Genomic DNA, 16,116 nt, shown 5'->3' with positions numbered 1-16,116 from the left:
CCCAAATAGACAGCATGTCATCAATGAATGACAGGTTTTCTTAAAGGGAGTAAGACTGAAATGAGTTAATTGAAAGAAACAAATTTTCTTCAGTGTTCTGAAATGTTCAGGACTAAATATAATAGGCTTTTAAAATACTGGTGTTTTTTCCAAACACTGCATGTTCTCACTCATAGGTGGGAATTGAACAATGAGAACACATGGACACAGGAAGGGGAACATCGCACTCTGGGGACTGTTGTGGGGTGGGGGGAATGGGGAGGGATAGCATTAGGAGATATACCTAATGCTAAATGACTAGTTAATGGGTGCAGCACACCAGCATGGCACATGTATACATGTGTAACTAACCTGCACATTGTGCACATGTACCCTAAAACTTAAAGTATAATAATAATAAAATAAAATAAAATAAAATAAAATAAAATAAAATACTGGGGTTTTTTAATTGGCAAAGGAATGAAAATTATTTTTATTTAAGAAACAGTAATTCGATGGTTAAATTAACTGTAAAAACAAAATTTAAATTATTGCTAAATGGAAGAAAAACTAGATATGACACATACGTGTTTATCAAGATTTATAGATGTAGATAGAGATATAAATCTACTTACCTAATCTGATTTTAAAAAGCTGGAAAAATTAATTAGGGAATATATTTATAATTAGTATACTTTGATTTAGCAGACCCTATAAAATTTCATATAAATGTGAATATATACCAAAAAAATCCTGTGTTTTGACTGTCTGCCTAGCACTTTTCTTTCTGCTGGGATTTTGGGTATGTCTATAAAAGTCTACCTCCATCACCACCCTCTACTCTTAATTGGATATATTTATTTCTTCATACTCTGGAGCTATTTGATCAGATCAACTATCAGATCACTCATATTATGGTAATTTTTCTTTAGAGGTAGGGAAAGAACAAATAAAATGGAAGAAAAAAGGGCTTCTTCTGTAACACTCTAATCTGATGTAACTTCTTGAATAATATGTGAGTTATAATATGGCCAGCTTTGGCTTCTCACTCTCTCATTCTCCCTTAAATATTTAAAATGAATATATGAATCAAGGTCCTATATATATTTAGTTCTGGTGTGTATATTTACCACTACTAGCCAAGAGTAAATTCTACTCTATATATTAATCCATATTTAGGTGTCAGCATACCAAAATACTCAAGAAAATGAAAGCAACCTGCTTCATCTGGCCCTAGGGCAGTGGGTGCCCCCTCTACACAAAGGAAAACTGAGTACAGAACTGTATCCCCTACTCCTACCTGCCACCTGGCATAGCTGAGTAGTTGTGAAATGCCTCTATAATACTACAGTATTTCAACTTTCAACACTAGCAACACAAAGTTTTTTTAAAAGGTGAAGGGAGGTAAAAATAGTTAAAATACCAGTGCTTTTATCAAAGAACCCCAGGTCTCATCTACCTGCTTTTTGAACCTAAATTCCAAGGAAATAGCGTCACCAAAATCCATGAATTCAAAAAGAAAAATTAAATGATTAAAAAGTTCTTTCTGGCTCTCCCTAATCCTCACAGCAATATAAAAGGAAACCACTTTAAATGACTTCTTTAAGTAATATCACATTAAGACAGAATACTGAATATCTCTGGCAACAAAGGAGAGTTATTCATGAAATCCAGAGACTTAGAAATCCTCACATTATCCAGTAATCCAATAATTTTCACCCACTTTCTCATCAAAACATTTCATAAAGCAGTTATCTAAAGAGTGAAACTGATTCATTCCTTTCTCCACTGGTACAAGTCCTGACTGAGTAGCCCAAAGTTAAGTAGCAGAAAGGAGAAAGGAAAAGTTGTGGTGGGGGTCCCTAGAATTGGCCCAAGGGTTTTACTGGATGCATCAAACAGAAAACACCCTTGTCCTTCTCTTTTCCTCTTCCAGGCTGCTGAAGTTTATACATACCAACACAGTAATCACCAACAGAAAGATTAATGACCTAAAAAGTATAACAACAACACATCCAATTGAAAGTGATATGAAAACAGGGAGATTCACATCATTTTAAGTAGTCTATATATTATGCATACCTTTTCAAGTAGGCATAATCCAGCCTAGAAATAGACTACGCCTTAGAATATTCCTTAAAATTTCTTCTTGCCCTAAGATTCTAAAAGAAAAGCTTTTACATGACAAACCCCAACAGGAAAATACTTTGGCTAGGGAATCCAGGCCAGATTCTCTTCTTTAGGGTTTACATATTGGATTTTGAGTGGAGATGGGGCTTTCCCAAACCATGCATTCCTTCTCCCATATTACCCTGGCTCCTCTCTTGGCTTTACCTCACAAACTCCTATTCTTTCTTTAACTCTCACCTGAAATGCCACTTCCCATAGCCACCATTCTCCAGCTCTCAGGACTAAGTTTGAGTCCCATAGAACCTCAGGCCTTCCTCTATCCCAGTAAAACATGGTAGATAATTTTATTTATGGAAATTCCAAGAGCTATTTCCCTAAAGTAAACATATTCCAAATGTGGGCATCATAACACTCCCAGGAGGCTGCATGTGATAAAACTGTTACTGGGCATGGGCATCAGCAGACTGGTAGAGGAAAAGAGAGGAACAAGGGTGTTTTCTGTTTGATACATCAGCAAAACCCCTTGGCCAACTCTAGGGAAACCTACCACAAAGATCTACATTACTCTGGTGTTTCTGGAGGTAGACAGGGGATGGTTTACTTACTTTGTTTTATTATTGGGAATGTTGACAGGCAAAGGCAAGAATCAAGGCCTTGGATTCTTGGATATAATCAAAGACTTGGATTATATTTTTCTAAGATTTTACACCTAACTGTGAAAGAAAGTTGAACCTTATATTAAAATCATTCCTTAAAAACTGAGAAGAGTAGATTTTCACCATGACCATTAGGCCTTCGGACCAAAGGTTAAAGGAGTATACATTGAGAAGGCATGATTCAAAGGATAAAGAAGAACTATTCTGGGTCCAAACTGAGAATCAAACACACACAGTACTATGTGACTTCACTAAATTGAGGAAGCCTAAAAAACTCATTAATGCAAAATAAAATCCGATATTAAACTCACCTCTTTAAACTACTAAACTGAAAGAAGTAGATGAGAGTGGAGTCAAATCGGTCTCAAAACTACTCCTGCCTCACCTGCACAGGCATAGTAGGCTAGGGATTTGGCTAATGCTATGGACTTGCAGTAAAACAAGCTTGGCAACCATTGGCAAATCTGCTTTGGGGAATGTCAATGAAGCAAAGAGCTAAGAGCTTGGGCTTCTGACTCAGATTACCTGGATTTAAATACAGGCTCATACAGTTACTATGGGAAATTGAGTAAATTATATACTCTGTTTATGCTTCAATTCCTCATCTGTAAATGATGGTAATAATTTACTCAAAATACTTTTTGTGGAGATTATACAAATATTTAATATGTAAAACAATGTCAGACATTTAGTAAACCTTCAATAAATACTACTTACTATCCCTATGATTACTAGTACTAATAGATACCACCAGAGAAACTGGCAGGCAGTATTGTGCCAAGGATAGGAGAAAAGGATTCTGAATCAAGTTAAAGTATGTTAGCAAAATAGTTCAGGAAAGAGGAACCCTAGAAGCAAGGAAGCACCACTTCATGGGTATCTTTAGGGTCTGGTGTTGGAGATTATCTATGGACTCAGAGCCACAGCATTGATTTCACTAACAGATTTTCTCATTGCTTTCCATGGTAGAGAGTATCTGGGATTCATATATAGCATCAAGCCAATGGATCAACCAACAGAAAAAAAATTTCCATTATAAATTCAGATTGGGAGAACTTTTACAGGGAGCCATCAACTAAGGGGCTGTGGAGTTCAAATGTTTCACTTAAGTCTCTGTAGAAATAATAGCCCAAATTATTCTCAGATTTCAACACACCCAGAGTGCCTTATTAATTCTCCCTGTTGGTTAATGGCAGCTAAAAAAAAATGGTAAAAAGACTGAGTCTCCAAATGATATGAATGATTCTGTATCACATGGCTAGAATATTTAAATGGAGAATATTCTGAGATCATTTCAGAATAGAACAGTCTGTTAAGGTTTTACAGAAGAGGTAGGTATAGTATGGGGCTTTACATTAGATTCAAATAATACAGAGGGTACAGAAGTTTGGGGTGGCAGAAAGCCATCTAATCAGATATTAAATGACATCAACAGTTCAGAGGAAGAAAACGACAAATTTTTAAGAGATCTGAAAAACAATGAGTTTTTTCTGGAGCACAATTCAAGTAGGAGAGTAATGAGAAGGAAGACTGGGGAAATAAGAAGAAAACAGCATATTAGATAGCCTTGTATCTGTAGATAAGAAGTTTAAACTTAAATTATAGAGGAGGAAAATCACTACAGATTTTAGGAAATGATTCTGACAGTAAGAAGGATATGAGAAACAAAAAACTGGAAACAAAAATGCCTAGAAATCTATTCATTTCACTTAGCTGTCTTACCAAAAAAAGGCTCTTTTTGTCTAAAATCCTGTCATACTTTATCTGTATCTCTTTTATAATGATGTATTAGTCCATTCTCGCACTGCTAAAAAAGACATACCCAAGACTGGGTAATTTACAAAGGAAAGAGGTTTAATTGACTCATAGTTCAGCATGGCTGGGGAAGCCTCAAGAAACTTACAATCATGGCAGAAGGGGAAGCAAACATGTCCTTCTTCACATGGCGGCAGCAAGGAGAAGTGCCAAGTAAAAGGGGGAAAAGCCCCTTATAAAATCAACAGATCCCATAAGAATTCACTCACTATCAAGAGAACAGCAGCATGGGAGTAACCATCCCCATGATTCAATTACCTCCCACCAGGTCCCTCCCATGACACGTGGGGATTATGGGAACTACAATTCAAGATGAGGTTTGGGTGGGGACACAGAGAAACCATATCAAATGATTTGCTTTGTATATATCATACTTTATCTGCTAGAGACATCAGAGTTTATAGGTTAAGAGCATAAACTCTGAGGTCAAGGCTAAATGAGTTCAAATCCCAGTTCCACTAGGTCCTTAGCACCTATCTGTGCCTCAGTTTCCTTATCTATAAAATAGAGATAATATAAAACCTGACTCAAATTGATGTTATGAGGATAAAATCACTTAACACATGTAAAGTGATTAGAACAATGCATCTCACACAATAAGTAATATGGTTAGTTATTATCTGTGTCAGATTCAACACTGTACCTCCAAAAATATTAGCACAAAAGTAAGTACTTGATGATTGTTGAAAGAATGAATGGAAACAAGCTAGTTTAGCCATGTGGGAATGTGACAGAAAAATAATAGGATTTGGCAAATGACTGAATAAAGACAGTGAGGGAAAAGGAAGATGCAGATGCCCCTGTGATATCCAACTTGTATGACTGAGAGAATAATAATAGGATTAAGGGAAGCCAAGAAAGGAAGCCATTTCCGAATAAAAGGACATGGAATGTTTGGTTTTAGATATCTTGAGGCTAAAGTGACAATGAGTCACAGCAGCTTTAGCAGCACTAGGATTCTGGGGAGGAGGAGAAGTGTAGCCATAATTTTAGAAGGCGACTGCAGAAGAACTTCAAGGATATTGGTTTGTATTTTCTGTAATTAGGACTACCTTCTCTCCACCGAATTCAAATTAATTAGGTGGTGTTGTGTTCATATTCATCATCTTATCTAAATCAGCTTAATTGATATAAATTATAGTTGAGTACTATACATTACATGCAGTAAAAGAAATCCATATTTTAAAAGATCATTCAAGCATTTTATTAGGATATCTCTATAACTAAATAGTAAAATATTAAAAATGACGATAATAAAAGATGACTTAGAGCTTACCCTGAATCACAGAAACAGTTCCACAGCCCTTGGCCACGACTCCAGAGTAAGCGATTAAAAACCCGGTTGAAAATCCGATATAAATTTACTTCTTCGACATCAGGCACCTTCCAGATGCGTGGAAGAACTGTACGAATACTTGTTTTCACTATGTCCAAAACCTAGTGGAAAAACCAAAGTACTTACAATCTAGGAATGTATATCTGTGTCTAAAATTCAAAGATGTAGCTTGAGCTCAGGAGTTCCAGACCAGCCTGGGCAATATAGTGAGAACCTGTCTCTACAAAACTGTTTTAAAAATTAGCCTGGCATTATGGCCCACATCTGTAGTCCCAGCTACCTGGGAGGGTGGCTAAGATGTGAAGACTGCTTGAGCTCAAGTAGTCAAGGATGCAGTAAGCCATGATCAAAAGTAAAAGAAATAAAAATAAAATTCAAAAAGGAACACACACACATGAACAATAGCATAGAACAAAAAGTCTAGAAATAGGCCCATGCATTTATGAAACTTCAGTATATGACAGAGGCAATAACTTAGACCAGTGGAATAAGAAGAGACTGTTCAATATGTAGAGATTTCAAAATTATAATCTTTATGGATTAGATGAAGAAAAGATAAAGCTGAATCCTTCATTAAATTAAAAAGAATCAACTCTAGAGGGGTTAAGGTCATACATGTTAATAAAAATAAACTATTCTGTATCTTAGTGGAAAGTATAGGTGAGTATTTTTTGGACCATGGGCTAGAAAAATACTACTTAAGTCACAAAAAGCTATGGAACATAAAAGATTAATAAATTTTGATTATATAAAAATTAAGAACTTCTGGTCATTAAATATACCTTAAAGAAAATAAAAGATAAACTTACAAACTGCAAAAATATATTCAAAACATATATATCCAGCAAAACATTAGTATCAGGAATATATAAAGAATGTTTACCAAAACTTTTAATAGAAAAAAAGGACAAAACATTACAAACAGGCATTTCAGAAAAAAGGAAATAAATATGCCCAATAAACATAAAGAACAAAAATTAAGGCTATAATAAGATATCCATGTAGCTGACAAAAATTAAAAGTCTGACAATATCAAGTGCTAGAGAGGATATGGAATCTACTGGGTCTCTTAAGACATTGCTAGTGTGAGTACAGATCGGTGCACAAACGGGAAAACAGTTTGGAGTTTGGTATTATCTCCTAAAGTTGAAAATTAATATCTCTATGGCCCAGCAGTTTCATTCCTGAAATTATTTCTCATAGGTAAAAATAGGAGGCAGCATGTACAAGAACATTCATAGCAGCTGTTAACAATTGTAAACACCTAGGAACAATCGAACTCTTCAACAACAGGAGATTCAGTAAATAAACAGTGGATACTCACCCCCTCTGGACTACTGTGCAGTATTAATACAGTAGTCAAAATGAATCAAATATAACACACAAGATAGAACATCTTCATAATAAATGGTAAGGTAAAAAATGTACTAGAGACTATATATACCATGATACCACCCCCTTTTTTTTGAGGCAAGGTCTCGCTCTGTCACCCAGGCTGGAGTGCAGGGGCACGATCTCGGCTTACTGTAGCCTCAACCTCTTAGGATCAAGCTATCCTCCCATCTCAGCCTCCTGAGGAGGTGGGACAAAAGGCACACACCACCATGCCCGGCTAATTTTTATATTTTGTTGTAGAGACAGGGTTTCACCACATTGCCCAGGCTGGTCTTGAACTCCTGAGCTCAAGCGATCTGCCCACCATGGTCACCCAAAATGCTGAGATTACAGGCATGCGTCATCACCCCTGGCCATGATACGCTTGTAATAGAAGTAAAAACAATTAAGTTTTAAAAACACATGGGGAATACACATAAACATTATATATACACATATATATGAATATATATGTGTATATATATGAATATATGTATATATATGAATATATGTGTATATATATGAATATATATGTATATATGTATATATATGAATATATATGTATATATGTATATATATGAATATGTATGTATATATGAACATATATATGAACATATACATGAACATATATCTATCAACATATACATGAACATATATCTATGAACATATACATGAACATATATCTATCAACATATACATGAACATATATCTATGAACATATACATGAACATATATCTATGAACATATATATGAACATATATCTATGAACATATATATGAACATATATCTATGAACATATCTATATGAACATATATCTATGAACATATCTATATGAACATATATCTATGAACATATCTATATGAACATATCTATATGAACATATCTATGAACATATCTATATGAACATATGAACATATCTATGAACATATCTATGAACATATGAACATATCTATGAACATATGAACATATCTATGAACACATCTATGAACATATCTATGAACACATCTATATGAACATATCTATATGAACACATCTATACGAACATACCTATGAACACATCTATACGAACATACCTATGAACACATCTATATGAACATACCTATGAACACATCTATATGAACATACCTATGAACACATCTAGATGAACATACCTATGAACACATCTAGATGAACACACCTATGAACACATCTAGATGAACACACCTATGAACACATCTATATGAACATACCTATGAGCATATATGAACATATATGAACATGCATATATATGAACATATATGAACATGCATATATATGAACATATATGAACATATATATGAACATATATATGAGTATATATATGAATATATATACTCATATATATGAGTATATATGAGTATATATATGAATATATATACTTATATATGAGTATATATGAATATATATGAGTATATATATGAATATATATATGAGTATATATATGAATATATATATGAGTATATATATGAATATATATATGAGTATATATGAATATATATATGAGTATATATGAATATATATATGAGTATATATGTGAATATATATAAAAAGAGCAAAAAGAGAAAGAGAAAGAAGGAAAGAAAGAAAAAAGAGAAAGAAAGAAAGAAAAGAAAAAAGAAAGAAAAAGAAAGAAAAGAAAGAAAGAAAGAAAGAAAGAAAGAAAGAAAGAAAGAAAGAAAGAAAGAAAGAAAAGAAAAGAAAGAAAGAGAAGAAAGGGAGGGGAGGGGAGAGGAGAGGAGAGGAGAGATGAGATTAGTGAACACGGAGTTCAAGAATATAATAACTACCTGGGAAATGGGGAGCCAGGGGGATGGAAGGGAATCATTTGGTTATATACGTTATTTCCAAGAACCTAGCTTTTGATTTGCGTGTTGGGTTCACAGGTGGTATAATAAACTTAAAAACACTAAATAATACTAAATAAAAGCAGGCCATGCACAAACCAATCATGAAAGAGTATAATGAAATAAGGACTATGATTAATCTGGACCACTGAAATCCTAGAGGTCCTAAAAAATTTGTAAACCCCAAAAAACTGTTTTGTCTAATTCACATGTACTTGATACTTATGCAATGTAGGTATTTCCAACAAAATTCTTTTGTAAAAAAACAAAAAGAAAAAAAAAGAAACACCAAATACTAATATTCTGATCTCCATTCATCAAAGTGGATTTTTCACTTTTTGTTTTATCTAGCTATAATTATGGCAACTGCCTATACAAATGAAAGTGGAAGATGAAAAGGGAAAAAGACTTTCAAACATAAAGACTAAATAAAGACATTTCTCTCAACAGACATAAACATGAAGAATTGGAAGCAGATGAAAGAATGATTTCTCTTTAAAACAGCAATATTTAAAGAAATGATGTTAGTTATCTCTGATCAAGGCAAATTTAAACATTTGTTTAAAAATAAATTTAGTAAAAAGCTTTCAAGGTGATATTTATAGAAGACTAGGAACTACAGCTTCTCACAGGGAACTGTGTGAGCAGCAGCATTCCTTCCTTTCCTGTTCCAGCTTCCTGCACTGTGATGGGGGCAGTAATACAAATCCTACTGTAGGTCAGGGTGTGTCCTAGGGGAAGGGGCAGGGGATGAGGAGGGAAAACACAATCTGTAATAAAGTAGTGTGTGAAAAACCTTATGAAAAGGCTCATTACAGGTAACAAATGCTTCATTATAAAGAGGAATATCTTGAAACTTCACAATAACATTGAAATATGAGTATCAAGGCATTAATTCATGCCTTTTAGTTTTTACAATTTTAATTTAAGCTATTAGTTTAACTCTTTATATTTTTTAGTGTAGAAAGCAGTGCTCATGACTAATGTGATATAAGAATCAACACTAACTGTAAATGATAAATTTAAATCATTTTTCTTCTCACTTTTCCTTTCTACTTTCTGTCAATATATTAGTAAGTAATAATAGGCCAAAAGTCATAATGCAGAAAGGAAAGAATAAAAAAGTAGCCAAGATAACCCATGTATTAGTCTCAAGGATAAATATGAGTTATATAAAAATAACTGAAATTGAAAAATGTTATTGATACTGGCAATTTTAACGTTACCTTAAGTTCATCAGTTTTCACATTATATTATAAAATGATTATTCAACTTTAAAATGATAAAGGATTTGAGACCATGGAGTATTCATTCATTTCTTTTTAAATACACTTCAAGGGCAACTAACATGTATCATCCGCCTGCTCTATGCAAAACACTGTGCTAGGCACATTACTTAGAGGAGATTCTTTTGACCACTACTCTGCATATATTTTCTTAATTTAGAGGGAATTTTAATAGCATGACAGTACCATATTCTAGCCCATACATGACTAAAAGCAGCAACTTCAGAATGGAGCCAGGGAGTTAGGGATGGGGAATGCTTCTGCTCCATTCCTAATGTTTTCTTCAATATGGAGATGGAAAAATCTGCAGGCATCATGGCACCCCATCAGGCACCTCTACCTAAGAAGCAATTTCCCAGATTGGTGAGACTGGCATGGTCTGGGCAAACTAGGCACATTCTCCTTCCTGTCCAGAGCAAACCACTGGGAACATGCATTCCTCTTTGCTTCTCTTTGCTTTCAGTTTTCAAGGAGCCTCCGCAAGAAGGCAAGCTTTGGTCCTCGGAGACCCACCCCTATAATTTGGAGGGAATGGAACAACAGACTGAGGGAACAGGAACCCAAATCCTTCAACTCTCCTCTGAGTCTTCACATAAGCTCCTTCCTCTGCCTGAAACAGTCTTCTCCTATCTCTTCATCTGATAAACTTCTATGTTTCACTTCAAATGCCACTTCTAAGGAAAACTTTACCTGCCACTGAACTATTGTTTGATATCTTAATGCCCAGTTCTTCCTTTATTAGCAATCACCTTATTTTATTTTAATTTCCTGTTTAATTAATGGAGACTGTCATGCATATAAAGGGAGTAAACTGTGCCCATCTTGATAATAAAGTTACCAGGTCCCCAAGGCTTAAGACAAGGTCTATCATTTAGTAGGTTCCTGTCTTAGTAAGTCATTCCTTGCAAGAAAGTCACACCTATGTAGACAAGGTAAAAAATCATTGAGAGAACTTACCATGTGCCAAGCACTGTTCTAAGCACTTTTACATATATTAACTCATTTAGTCCTCAAAACAAAAACATGAGGTAGATACTATTGGTCCACAGTCCCTTTCCAAAAATCTCAAGCTTAGATTCCATAATCATACATATTATTATTTCTGCAGGAAAAAAATGTAAATATTCAAACCAAGAGATAGACAAAATCAATACATAACTTCTTGTCAGGTCATTGTCACCAAATGAATTCAGGTAGGTTAGGTTTTGCTGCCTAGGGGTTATGAAAATTTTTTTGGTCGTGAAAACATTTTGGATCCCCATTTTATGGATGAGAAAACTCAGGCACAAAGCAGATAAGTAACTTGCCCAAGATTACCCAGCTCATTGTATCCAGACCTACGCTCTTAACTACATCCAGCACTGCCTCACGATTTAGATTTTCCAGATGCCAGCAGCAAAAGCCTAGAGAGAACCCCATTATCTCTTCTTAGATTCAGATTCATTTCTAGTCAAATGGTATTTGGGAGGAGAGTGGGATCACTGTGTAAAAACAAGGTTGCCTAGGCACCCCCTCCTTTATGGCCATGGAGTATGGAATAGATTGTTTAGAAGGCTATACAGATGGGGAGACAATGACTGTACTTTTAGCCAAATACTCACTTAATAATTTTAAGAAAGCACAGACCAGGCAGGCAAGAAATCAGACTGGAATGAGATAAATTAGTGCCAGTTCTACTTGTGATGCTTTTTTGGATTTCTGGTCCTTTGGAGATTGAAGAAATTGGATGGAAGATGAATAATTCGTGAAACACAAAAATAAATGATCAGCAAGGTGCCCTTGTGTTATCTGTGGGCTTAAGTGAGGCTAACTTATAGAATATAGGTATCCATTTCCTTACATTATGACTTTTAAAAGCATCCCAATCCAACATTAAGCTCTCCAAGGGAAAAAACAAATGGGAGATTCAGTCAATGACAACATTAATAAAATGAAAAGAGTTGTCTTTTCCATATGAAATATAGCACATTTGAAGGCATAAAGCACACAAATTCATATTTTGCAAGAGCATACAGATGTTGAATGACAAACTGCTCCATATGGCTGAACAGTTGGTCCTAAATTAAAATAATGGCACGAGGTGAAGGCGGTTTAGAAATAACATTAAAATCACTACATGCTGTACTAATGAAGCATGCAGCAGCGATGGCTATAGGGTAAAGGCATCTTTGCTGATGCAAAACGAACAGCTCTGAACAGCATCTATGTCAGCCTGAATAAAACAGAGACGGAAAATAGTATCATCAAAATGCATGCAGAAGCAGCCACAGTAGGTATTAAAAATAAATTGCTATTTAGAGAAGTAATACTTGATAAACAAGGACCTCTTAGCACCCTAAAATAAATGCAAATACAGTACAACCTTAATGTCATTAGTTATTTCTCTTCATCCTCCACTCTTAGTTTATGTTTAGGTATCACATCAGATAATAAGCTTTTCAGCAAATCTGGCATTCTTTGCAGCCCACCAACATGACTATATTTTCATACTTCATATATATTCCTCACAAACTATATAAAGCAACTGCATTCTTGGCAGAAAGCTAAATTATGCAAGTATGGAGTTACCACAACATGACATTAAATAAGATTAACTATTTCCATTTTCACCTGGTGAGGGTTCTTTTCAGGATTTAATTCCCATACCCTTGATCTTTACATTTTACATCCATTAAGGAAAATTTGAAGGCAAATAATTTTTTTTTAATTTCCAAGAACAGAAAAAAGGAAAGCATGTGAAAGACTCTGTGTGTATGTCATTCTAATCTTGGAGCTTTACAACAGGCTAATAACCACAAATGCCTCAATCCTGGAACAGGAAAAGTGGTATATATATTTCCATAATGGTCTCTAAATGGAATTAAGATACTTAAATAAGAGTCTTGTGCTTCCATACCTTGAATAGTGCCTGGGGCATGGTAGTCCCTCAATAAATATCTGTTGAATGCATGATTAAGTGAGCAAATAAATGAATGAGTAAACAACTCTCAAAATCCCTAACAGTGTCTAGCATATTATTTGTATAAAATTGGCAACCAATAAATGTTTGTTAAATTAAAATGTATCACGCACAGCCTTTGTGGCAGCCATGGAGATGTGCCACTTAAATTAACATGTTTCAAAGAATGCAGTTAGCTGATGGCTTCCCCACTGGGGATCCACTGCAATATTCAAACCATGCTTACACTCTCCCAAGATAGTTCCCAGCCAAGGATGAAGCATGGCTGGGATACGAGTGAAGAGCTATTTCTGCTCACTGTGATCCCTTCAACAGCCAGTCTTTGTTCTGGGCTCCCCATCAGCCTGACCACGACTTTCTCAGAGATCCACTAAAGTCTGAGGTTCTTCCTACCCAGTCCTCCTCTCTTGCATTCACTGGAGTCAGACCTGCATTGTAGCCCTAAGGCTCTTCCTGCCTACTTGCGCTCTCTCTCCCCATTATCTTCCTTGGGTGTTTTCCATTAAAAACAAACAAACAAAAAAAAACTTTCACTGTTAATTCCACCTTAGTGTCTGCCTCCCAGAAGATTAAGCTGGTAAAGCTTTCAATGATTATTGACTGACATCACAGCCAAAAGAAGGATGGATCTGATTAACATGCATCTAATGTAAATTAGTTAAGTCCTTAGCTTTCTAAACAGATACATTTTTATAATATCTAATTCTGCACTCCACAGCTGACCTACATTTCCAGGTTTCTTTTAGTTTCTTGGATGCAGTTTCTAGCTTTATAAGACAATAGCACAAGTTTCTAACTGATAGCCAAATAAATGATCAATATGTTATAGGCCAACAGACAATTTTTATACATCATTTTTATATATTCTATACAAAAGAATACCCCATATGAAGAATTCTTAGTAAAATAAAATACATCAGAGAAACAGTCTGACATGGGGAACCTTAGTACAAAAGAAAAAATTTCAGCCTGCAACCCTTCTAAGGCTAGAGTACATTCCCTTATGATGTCTCACTTAAGCACAAGGACCCTTCAATACTTAATGTTGTAAACCTCAAAGAAGTTCTGAGAAGTCACCTGTCCAAGGTAAAGGCCATAGGCAATACTGAACTCAAGTCCATACTGTTTCATGAGATGTCTACTACAATGTCATGTAATGAAAAGAGGTCTAGTAACTCTTTCTATTACATGCTTTTGCCTCTCTAATTTCACCATATAAAGCATTTTTTCAACGCACTTTGACTCATTATTATATTAGCTCTTATATTGTCAGGCAAAAAAAAAATAATTCAGTCAGTCACTGTCTGATCACTTTACCTCTGATTTTATCAGAAATAAACTTCAGGTAGGGAAGAGGTGGAGAAAAAAATTATATATTAAATATATGTATATAAATAAATCAGCTAAACACATTTAAATTTGTTCCAATGATTACTTCCAAAATTACCTCTATATTTTTCTCTTATTCCTGTCTGGGGTAAATTTTAAGTATTTCACATAATTAATTCTAATGCTACTTACTAAGTAGAGACAAAATTTTTTTAAAAAATCCCAATGAGAATATGTTTACATTAGAGTTCAATACCTCTGTTGCTGGCTGGTTTGCATTGCTGGTTGGCTTGATGATTTGTATTCATGATGTGTATATTTGTTAGGCTTCTTTTTGTGAATATAGATAAAAGAACCTATAAATTTTGGCAGGGTTAACTTTATAAAAATGGAAAGTTTTATAAAACTTTATAGTAAAGTTTTAATATAAAGCTCCTTATATTAAAGTAGTTACTCATGGGTAAGGGGTCTTAAATTACCTGAATAAGGGGAAGAATGTCATCACAGAATGAATGCTGCTGAAAGCTGTCCTCTGCTTATTTTCCCAGACGTGCCTCACCTTTCACTATATATCTGAGAAATTTGAGACTGTTTTGGGAAGGCCTCTTAAAGAACAAAACTGTTGAAGGAAGAAAAGGAGCCCCAATAATCATGAGACTAGCAAGAAAAATTGCTACAAACAAATTGCACCTGTTTAAATCCTGGGCTTCCACTTCTTTCACAGCCTAGGAGTAGCATTCCTCAGCGACTTTCAGGGCTCCATAAAATTGGGCATCTTTGCAAGATAAACTTGCTGTAGTTAAGACCAGCCCTTTCTGTTCTTTTAAGAGCCAAAATTCAATATATGAATTTTTCTGCGAAAAAAATAGAATTGTCTATAGAATTGCCTATTAAATTGTCTATGCAGAAGAATGACAGTAAACGTTTGGGTAGTGCAAACTGTGGGACTTTAACAAGCTTTTACTGAAGACTGAATACATCCTTACTTTCTGCAAGCACAAAGGAAACACAATACCTTTGATTTATACCAAAGGAAGAAGCAGCGAAGCAGCAGCAAAGGAGCTCAAAAAAAAAGAGTAGCAGGGTATAAAACTTGTAATAAAGCTCCTCCCCTCACATTAGTGCTTCCACTCCCTCCACATAACGGTGTATGATTAATACTTAAAGGTGGTTGTACATCTGAGAACTGGAAGAAGAGATTACATAAAAATAGTTCACTCCAAATATTCTTAGAGTAAATCAGTATCAAAGAAGTAGATATACTGGTATATGTACTCAGTAGTAAATTTATAAACAAGCATTTATTTTTCCTCTAAATGTAGAAAGTCAACTGAGCATAATAACCCTAAAACATATGAAACTGTTTCTTCCAATTCACAAATATTATTAG

The 16,116-nt window shown here is 34.8% G+C and overlaps 1 protein-coding gene across 6 annotated transcripts in view; it reads right to left on the bottom strand.

The window, feature by feature from the left end:
- TTLL7 (tubulin tyrosine ligase like 7) overlaps nt 1-16,116 on the bottom strand; it is a 134,593-nt gene that overhangs the window by 19,476 nt on the left and 99,001 nt on the right. For all 6 annotated transcript variants that reach the window (XR_004665276.3, XM_034933895.3, XM_034933891.3 and 3 more), the window contains one exon: nt 5,857-6,017. Coding sequence is in view for 5 of the 6 variants with exons in the window: in XM_034933895.3 (XP_034789786.1) it covers nt 5,857-6,017 (161 nt within the window). In the remaining variant the exon portion in view is untranslated. The remainder of the gene's footprint in view (nt 1-5,856; nt 6,018-16,116) is intronic.

The sequence above is a fragment of the Pan paniscus genome, chromosome 1 (assembly GCF_029289425.2).
Source record: "Pan paniscus chromosome 1, NHGRI_mPanPan1-v2.0_pri, whole genome shotgun sequence".
Classification (NCBI taxonomy): domain Eukaryota; kingdom Metazoa; phylum Chordata; class Mammalia; order Primates; family Hominidae; genus Pan; species Pan paniscus.
Note: the sequence above shows the minus strand (reverse complement) of the source record. Positions and strands in the feature narration are given on the sequence as shown.